We start from the raw sequence: 9,190 nt of genomic DNA, 5'->3' as shown, positions 1-9,190 counted from the left end.
ACATGTATGTGCTGCAGGTCTGCAGGCTTCTCTGCTTGCATATTTGAGTAATTATGCCTGTGGGCACATGTATGTTTGCATGCACACATGTCTGTGTGTACATGCATGTGTCTGTGCACATTCAAGTATATGCAGTGCTGTTTGCACGCATTCTGAGAATTATGCACCTGTGTTTGGATATGTCCAGGGATATATTTCTGTGGGGTAATCTGGGCTCTTACATGTGTCTCTGTGTATCTTTTATGTGGAGGCGTATCCTGTGTGTCTACACATCTGTGTGTAACTGTTTCTAGGGCCAGGGTGTGTCTGTGTGAACATGAGTGCCTATACACGCATATGGAGTCTGCATACCCAAGTGCTGTGCTAGAACTTTACCTGACTGCGTGTTTCTGGATGTGCGCACGTATGTGTGGAAGGGAGGAAGGGGCACGGGCACATTCCTAGACTGTGTCTATGATAGTGTTTCTAGGCGTCAGGTGTGTCCCAGGCTTGGCTGTTCCTGTGAGCACCCTTGGGGTGCTGTGGGAAGGCATCTGGCTCTCCCTTCTCAGGTTCCTCCATCCCCGGCCCAGTCACCTGCCCTGTCTGGGGCGCGGGTGGGAGCTGTCGGGATGGCACGGTGGTTAAGAGCACGTGCTGAGTCTAGGCTGGCTGGACATGAGTCCTGCTCCACCGCTGACTAGCTGTGGGATCCTGGGCAAGTTGTGTTTTTCCTGTGCTGCAGATTTGGGAATAAAAGTGGAATTCTGCCTTAAGGTGTTGTTGCAAAGATCGAAAGAGTTAGCATATGTGAAGTTCTCAGCACAGAGCCTGACCTATGTGTGTTTCCCACCTCTCCCGAGTGCCCACTGCTGGGGCAGCACCCTCTGGCAGGGCAGGCGGGGCTTGTGCCCACCCACCCCTCAAGCCAGAGTGCTCAGAAGGCCCCACCCCCTCCGCTTCCCGCCTGCTGAGCTCAGCACTTCCCAGGCCCCACCACTGCCACCGCCACATCTGGGCCAGCTCCTCACTGGGACCACAGTGGGGCGCCTCTGTGGCCTGGTTGGGGTTTCCGCTGACTCAGCGCCTCTGGGTCTGGAGACGGGAAATCCCAGGCCTGCCCCCCACAACCTCCCCCTGCGTTAGCGTTAGCTGGGGCCACAGGGCTGGGTGCCTTGCTTCCACAGGGCCCCCTTTAATTGGGGACGCTTAGTTTCTCCCTCTTCAGCCCAGCATCTCATGGCCTCTTGAACCTACTTTGTGGATCCTCAGCCTTGGTGCCAGTAAATTTGCTTTTGGTCTACAGGGGGAGGAGACCCTTGGTGGGGGATTCACCTTGGTCAATGGCCCTGCCTCTGGACAGAACTGGAAACATTACCAGCTCCTTCTGCCTCAGAGCTCCAATCTTTCAGCCCAGCTCAATTCCTCTTGCGTCCTTGGACTGTGAATATAAAGCAGGCCCCTCCACAGTTCTGGTATAAAGGCTTGAAATTCAGTCCCGTCCCCTGCCAGGGATCACAGTAATAACGATAATAGCAGCAAATATTTACTGAGCTCCTCTTATGTGCCAGACCATGTGCTAAACGCTTACAGCCTTTGGCCCATTTCCTGCTTACAGCAAAGGTCTATGAGGCACATACTCTCACGATCCCATCTTCCAGATGAGAAAAAGGAGTATGGTTACATAGCACATTTGGAACTGCAAAGCCAGAGTAGGGGCCAGGGATTTGAGCCCTTCCAACCTCATGGAGTAAGGAGGAATAAGGGGACTCCCTCAGTCTCGCTTCTCTGGGAGTCAGGCCAGAGCAGAAGGGGTTAATTTAGCACGGGGGGGGGGGGGGGGGGGGGGAGGGGATTCCCCCCCTCCTCCCAGTACAGACAGACTTAGGGACTGACTGACTGGGAATGTTAGGCAGAGGAACTGGAAAAAGCTGACCACCAAGGCTTGGGTGGCAGCCACATCATGGGTGCCACGCACTTGGGAGGAGGGTCTCTACCCTTCTCCCTCCACCCCTGTCCCTCCCCCGCACCCCCCGCCCCGCAGCCTTCTGGGGGCCCAGCCAGGGACATGGAAAGGGGGGCACTTCAAACTCCAGGCCTGGCTCTTAAAGGGCCCGCAGGAACCCCCTTCCAGGGCAGCTCTGGACACGCAGGGTCCCGCCTAGCTCGAGGCTCGCTCACCTGGCGGTGAGGCAGGAGGGGCGGGCCTGGGAGCTCGGCCAGACCCGGGGCGGGGCTGCGCACCCCGCAGTCCAGCCGCCTCTGCTGCTGCTGGAGCCCCCTCTCGGCCCTCCTCCTCCTCCTCCCTGGCGGGCCAGTCCAGCTGTGTTCCATTAGTGTCCCTGGCAGGTCCCCAGCCCCCTGGAACCGCCCCTCTTCCCCCACCCGGAGTGGCCGGCAGTCCCCGGCAGGCGTGCGCCGGGCCGCAGACAGCCGGGAGAGCTCTAGAGAGTGTCAGGAAGCTGGGGACCTGTGACTGTCAGGGAGAGATGGAGAACCCCCAGCGGGCCTGAGGAACCCAGCCTCTGCTTCCTCCGGCTGCTGCCTGCACTGCTCAGCGAGGTGGGGGGATCCCCGGCCACCGGTAAGTGGGGATACAGTGGGTGGCCTCAGGACTCTGAGCTGAGAGGCCCTTTCTGCCAGACTTGCTGTGTGACCTGGGGAAAGTGGTATTCCCTCTCTGGGCCTTGGTCATCTTCCCTAGAGCGAGATGAGCTCTAAACTCCATCCTGGTTCTGACTGTCCCTGTGCCCAAATCTACGCCTCTGTATTGGGGTGAGCCATCTCCTTGGAAGCTTCTCTGGCTGTCCTTGTAGCCCTCTACTCTGGCTGGAGCCTGAGGAGTGGCGACCAGAGACTAGGAGCCAGAAGGGGACAGGATCACATCCATCCTCACGCCTCCACATGCACCCACATGGCGCCACAACTGGCAGCTCTTCTATTGGCTGGCAGGAGGAAGGCCAGGATAGGGTTTGAGAGCTGGGATGTGTATATCACTAGGATGGGGGATGAATAGGTTGGGGGCACAGTTCTGTCCCAGGGAGAAGGGGGCTGGAGTCCTATCCCAAATATATTGGGGTAAGGGGCCCTTTCTGTTTTCATTTCCTATCCATGATTGAGGGAAGGAAAATTGGATTCCATTAGAGTTGGAAGGAATGCAGTCAGACTTGCATTAGAACTTTCCAACAGGAAGACCTACAGGAGGGGTGGTCATAGGCTGGCTGTGCGCATGTGGGTATGTGCAAGCTGGTGTGTCTGGGTATATCAGTGAGCATATGTTTCTGTGAGCATGCCTGTGGGCAGATAGCTTTGTATGCACACTGGTACCACATATGTGTGTCCTTATGTACGTGTACCTGTGCATCTGCGTGTGCTGCGCTGACACATGCATGGCTCTGTGTTTGTGCACGTGAGCTGCCTGTCCTGGGGGAGGCCAGATGATGTATGGCTCTGCTGGCCGCTTGCTGAGCCTGCATTGATTTATCTGGGCCGATCCATCAGGGTTTAATAAAACTAAAAGACAAGCATCCATCAGTGGGTGGGGGGGGGTGGACAGGAGGAGGTTGGCAATGAAGTCCTGAGCCCTAGAGACCTGCTCTCCTACCCACTGTCCCCATGGGGAAAGCTTCCTTGGCCCCCCCACAGCCCTGTGGAAGCCTGTGGCCCACAATCTCAGCCCAGTCACCAGCCCCTGACCCTGTGGGTGCCTGGCAGGGCTTCCTGGCCTGAGCTAGGTGCAACTAGTAAAGTATCAGGCTGGTATAAATACCAGGACAGTGCACAAGGTGTTAGAATATTGAAATACTTCCATGTGTCTTGATAAATAGCCTCTGCTTTAAGCCCCCATCACTATTCCAACTTCTCTGGCCTTTTAAGACCTTCTAGACCTCTCCTCAATCCAGCAAGTGTCCACTGGCGCAGCCGGATGCTGCCTGGACACTATTTCAGTGCAGTAGGCAGTTTTCTGCATTGCCTGAAAGCTGGTATCCGTGCCATACCGGTGGTTAAATATTTTGAATATCACCTCTGCTCAAATCCTAGCCCAGGGCCTGTGGTTGGGCCTCTGAGAGAGACCGTTGCCTGGCCAGACCTCCTGCCACCCCAATACCAGTGCCTGGGCCCCACAGGCGGGCCACGACTTGCCCACGTGTGGAGTTGTGCTGTGTGAACTCAGAAATCCACCTTCCCGGTGTCTGTGGTTTTCAGGTGCTGTGGCTGTAGCCGACCTCTTTGGACCAGGATGTGGGTATCCTGGGCTCCTGGCCTGTGGCTGCTCGGTCTTTGGGCTACCTTCAGCCATGGGGCAAATACAGGTGAGATGACACAGGAGAGTCAGAGTATCACAGGCCTGCAACTGGTTTCCTGGGGTGCTGGGGTCCTTGCACATATGTGACCATGTATGTGTGGTCATGTGGGCAATTATAGCAGAGTCTGGGCTCAGGGTGGTCTGAAGTGTTGGCGCCCTCGAGCCTACGTGCGGTGAGCTGGAGAGTGTGTGCACGTGTGTCTTCATATGTTTATGTCTCTGAGCATCTCTCTGTTTGTCTCTTAGACTGGCTGTGTGCATTCGTATGTATTCCTGTGTCTCTGTGTGTAACAGGACAATCCCCCACCCCAATACGTAAGCCAATCCTGTGGACACATTGCTGGTAGGACCAGTGGGGTGGGGAGGAACAGGCGGTGAACTCTCCCTGCACAAGGACGCCGCCTCCCCAGAGAACCCCAAGTCCCGCTGATCCTTTTCATGGTGGAGACTCCATCCCTCTAGCTCACGTGCTTCTTCTTCTCCACGGCTGGCCCCGAATTTCTAATAAAAGGCCTGCCCCGAGGCCCAGACTCTGGATGAGACAGAGGGTGCAGCTTTCCAGGGCCCAAAGCCAGGGGAAGTTGACCAGGCAACTTGCCTGGCCTTGCTGGGTGCCCTCTGGGCTTAGTAGCTCAGCTGCCTAGCCACGCAGGAACAGAACTCCTAGGACCCAAATCCAGCTAGGAAAGCAAAAAAACCAAGAAGCTGAGGTGAAAGAGATTGTGGACCCGGGTGAGTGCGGCTGCCTGCCCCTTGTATGTGCACACATGTGCTTCTGCTTGTGTGTGCGTGAGCTTTGCTCCCTCTCCCTCACTGGGTCCCCTGGGGGGATGGGGCAGAGAATTTCAACATCTGTAAGGAATCTGGGCCCATTGCCAAGGGGTGAGTCACCCATTGCTGCTGTGATGCTGAAGACAGTGATGGTCTTTCTGACCAGACCTGGGGGAGGGAGAATCCGGTGGGGTCACTGGGACCGGGCCCCTGGGTCCCAGGATTTCTTCTTCCAGCCAGTCTAGCCAGGGAGTGCAAGGCCAGCTTCTAGGAGCTGTCTGCACTGTCTTCTCCCACCTATCCCTCTGCATTGATGAGAAGGCCTTTTTGATTCTGGCCTCTTTCCTGCTGTAGCACCTCCCCCAACACTTCTGCTCGGTCAACCCCAGGGAGAGGGAGGCCATGGCTGCCCACCTGCTCTTTCAGGGCTTTGGAAACCTGAATTATGCTATCTCCTTCTCTGGGAGCCCTTACCCATTAATATGCCCTTCCTGGAGCTCCAAGGCCCTGGTGGTACCCTTAAGCTTGTGGTGCCCTCAGACCCTCAGTCTCTTCTCACTGTTTCACAAGGTGGTTATTCAGGTAAATATTCATTCTGTTGGCTCATACTTGTGTCTGGCCTGCTTGTCTGATTTGGACGTAGGAAGTTCCCATTGCTGAGCGCACATGTGCCAGCTGCACATGTCATCCCTTGTGGCATGGGCACCTACAACTCCCACAGGTACAGACATGTACATATAATTGCACGTAACACACAGTGTGCATGATTCTGACGTTTCCTTACCCCTGAAGAGCTCCTCTGTCCCCTACCTGGGTGTGCGTCATGGAGGGGCACATGTATAAACACACAGCCCCCCACTCCATCTGTGCTCGAGAGCCACCTAGAGTTTCGTGTATTCCCTCCCTTGCCGGCCTAGCTCCTGACTTGGGAGTGTTGGGAGATTTGGGTTCCTGGAGTTCTGGGCCTGCTCTGTTGTTGGCTCACTTAGTGAGCTTGGCCTGGGCCTCAGTCTCTGGGCCTCAGTCTTCCCAACCGTTTGCTGGGTTGCTGGGCCTCCAGGCTCGCTGGGGAGCCAGGGTCAGAAGGCAGGTGGTGAAGGCAGGATCTAGCTGATGGTCCAGAGTGAGGACTAGAAACTTGCTCCCTCCCAGGTTCCCCAAGCGTCCAGCCATGCAGCAATCTTGGCCTGAGCGCACCTAATGCCCCCCTGCCCCTTCTCTTCCAGGTGCACATTGCCCACCTTCACAGCAGGAAGGACTCAAATTGGAACACAGTAGTAGCCTGCCAGCCAATGTGACTGGTGAGCGCCCATCCATCTCATCCCGCCGTCCCCACGACCTTCCTCTGGGAGTGATCTGTACCCCGCTCCGCCTGCTCAGCTGAGCTCTTCACCTGATGTCTCCCCCAAAGGCTTCAACCTCATCCGCCGACTCAGCCTCATGAAGATGTCTGCCATCAAGAAGATCCGCAACCCCAAGGGGCCTCTCATCCTGCGCCTGGGGGCGGCCTCCGTGACCCAGCCTACGCGGTAAAGGCATCCATGCGACCACTGAGAATCAACACTGACCTCAGCCACACTCCTCAGCAACTCTGGATGTGGGGCTTAAACCCAGGGGCCTCTCTGTGGGTCATTTCATCCCACCCCTTGCCAGGAGTCAACCTGGTCTCCACCCCTGGGCTTGCGGGGTGTGCTGAGAGGCGGTACCTGGCAGACCTACCTTCTGTCTTTCCCCTGTCTCTGGCCAGCAGTGGGTGGGAACATGTCTGCATCCTATGGGCACTGTGAGAACACAGGATGTGGGCGGGAACCTGGCAAGAGTCATGTACGTGTGTGTGTGTGTGTGCGTGCGGCACATGCATGTGAGTGTGTGCACCATGTGTGTGAAGTCCAAACTCCCACAAGCCCCTGGGTGATCTGGCCCCTGCTTGCCTCTTCAACCTCAGCTCTCAAAAGGCTCTTTTTTATCTCTTGCTGCTCTAGTCATGCTGAACCCTTTCCATCTTTTTTTCAGCATCTCTCCTTCCACCCTAGGCTCAGTTATTCACCCAGAGTATTCTGGGTTCATTGGAAGTACTTATTCAAATTGCAATGCAATAGCGAAATAGTCATTCTGGGGATTCTTTGCTCATGGCTTCCCTGCCCCCATCAGACTTGAAGGCTCCATGAAGGCAAGCACTGCCTCTGTATTTTCACAACTGTGTACTTTTTTTTGAGACCAAGTCTTGCTCTGTTGCCCAGGCTGGAGTGCAGTGGCATGATCTTGGCTCACCATAACCTCCACCTCCTGGGTTCAAGCGATTCTCCTGCCTCAGCCTCCCAAGTAACTGGGATTACAGGAGCCTGCCACTACACCTGCCTAATTTTTGTATTTTTAGTAGAGATGGGGTTTCACCATGTTGCCCAGGCTGGTCTCCAACTCCTGGCCTCAAGTGATCCGCCCGCCTCGGCCTCCCACAGTGCTGGGATTACAGGTGTGAGCCACCGTGCCCGGCCTTCACCACTGTTATTCCCAGCAGCCAGACCCACACCTAGCTCACGGAAGGCACTCAGTAAAGGTGTGGAGAGTGAATGAATATATATGATGGAAGGTGTGTGCCTGTGGATGTCTTGGGTAGGCTCAGCAGTCCTGAGGGCCCATGGTGGGCAGCAGTTGGGTCCTCACGGGAGCCTCGGGGCACCCTCCCTGCTCCATCTCCAGACGAGTATTCCCTCGGGGCCTCCCGGAGGAGTTTGCCCTGGTGCTGACACTACTGCTGAAGAAACACACCCACCAGAAGACGTGGTATCTGTTTCAAGTGACCGATGCAGATGGGTATCCACAGGTGAACTTCCCCCGTGCCCTGATTGCTTCTTAGGGCATTGGGTAGTACCAGGCCAGCCCAGCTTTCATCCCGGCTTGTGATTTCTGGGATCTCCCTGCTTCATCCTGTGCCTACCCTCAAACCTGCCCCCAGCCCACCAATACCTGCCTCATTCTTTCAGGATGTATAGCTCCTTGACCCCAGCCAGCTTTCTTCTCTTCCTGGGCCTCAGTTTCCCCTCCTGTGAAATGAGTTCGAGGTCCCTGAATGTGCCTGTGCTGACTCTGGAGCTCTGAATCTCTGTCCTTTCCCCTTCCAAATTCTACCCAGATTTCCCTGGAAGTCAACAACCAAGAGCGGAGCCTGGAGCTCAGGGCCCAGGGCCAGGATGGCGACTTTGTGTCCTGCATCTTCCCAGTGCCCCAGCTCTTCGACCTGCGTTGGCACAAGCTGATGCTGAGTGTGGCTGGACGTGTGGCCTCTGTGCATGTGGACTGCAGCTCAGCCTCCTCCCAGCCTCTGGGGCCCCGGCGACCCCTGAGGCCTGTGGGCCATGTATTTCTAGGCTTGGACGCTGAGCAGGGCAAGCCTGTCTCGGTAAGTGCTAGGTCAGGCCCTGACCTCTGTTCCTGCCTTCTGGGAACCTGAGTGAGCTTCCTGGAATCTGTATCGGAGCAAGTCCTTCTGCTTAGAATCTTCCCCTGCTTTCCTGTTGCCCTCCAAATGCAGCGTAAACATATTCACCCGGCATTCAAGGTCCTTCATGATCTGGTCCTTATAAGTGTCTGCAGCATTGTCTTCCTTTACCTCTCTCCATGCAGCTCTGCTCTGATCAATTCCATCCTAGCCAACCAGCTCACCGAGTACTTTCACACTGCCGTGCCTTTGCCTACACTGTTACCTCCACCTGGAATGCCTTTCCTTGCATACTCATCTGCTGAGTAGCTACCAGCCCTTCAAAGCCCAGCATGAATGGAACCTCCTCCTCTTTTGTTCCTCTGGGCCTCCTCTCCCTCGCTCCTGTGCGCGCAGTTTTGTTCTGCCTTTGGTGACAGCTCTATTTTTGATGTCTCCCAGGCCAGCCTGGAAACACCCTGAGGTCACATCCTGGGGCGGAGACATCTCTGTGCCTCCTGGGGGGCCAGGACACAGAGCTATTTGATAAAATGAAGTGAAATTGATGTACGTGTCCCCTGCAGTTTGACCTTCAGCAGGTGCACATCTACTGTGACCCGGAGCTCGTGCTGGAGGAGGGCTGCTGTGAGATTTTACCGGCAGGGGTGAGTGGCCCGGCCCTTGGACTGCCCAGGGACACACTGTGCTGGAGATGA

At 56.0% G+C, this 9,190-nt stretch overlaps 1 protein-coding gene across 6 annotated transcripts in view; it reads left to right on the top strand.

Moving 5' to 3' along the window:
• Window positions 1-2,233: 2,233 nt before the first annotated feature.
• Window positions 2,234-9,190, top strand: part of COL16A1 (collagen type XVI alpha 1 chain) — a 52,250-nt gene continuing 45,293 nt past the window's right edge. For 4 of the 6 annotated variants that reach the window (XM_009203604.4, XM_009203600.4, XM_009203596.4 and 1 more), the window contains exons 1-7: window positions 2,405-2,563; window positions 4,186-4,292; window positions 6,283-6,357; window positions 6,468-6,585; window positions 7,757-7,880; window positions 8,190-8,456; window positions 9,059-9,139. In XM_009203604.4, coding sequence (XP_009201868.2) covers window positions 4,220-4,292; window positions 6,283-6,357; window positions 6,468-6,585; window positions 7,757-7,880; window positions 8,190-8,456; window positions 9,059-9,139 — 738 coding nt within the window. In that variant the 5' untranslated portion in view covers window positions 2,405-2,563; window positions 4,186-4,219. Of the gene's footprint in view, window positions 2,564-4,185; window positions 4,293-6,282; window positions 6,358-6,467; window positions 6,586-7,756; window positions 7,881-8,189; window positions 8,457-9,058; window positions 9,140-9,190 lie in introns of all 6 variants that reach the window. The other 2 variants (XM_009203592.4, XM_017959137.3) reach the window with 2 other exon arrangements.

The sequence above is a fragment of the Papio anubis genome, chromosome 1, assembly GCF_008728515.1.
Source record: "Papio anubis isolate 15944 chromosome 1, Panubis1.0, whole genome shotgun sequence".
Lineage (NCBI taxonomy): Eukaryota > Metazoa > Chordata > Mammalia > Primates > Cercopithecidae > Papio > Papio anubis.
Note: the sequence above shows the minus strand (reverse complement) of the source record. Positions and strands in the feature narration are given on the sequence as shown.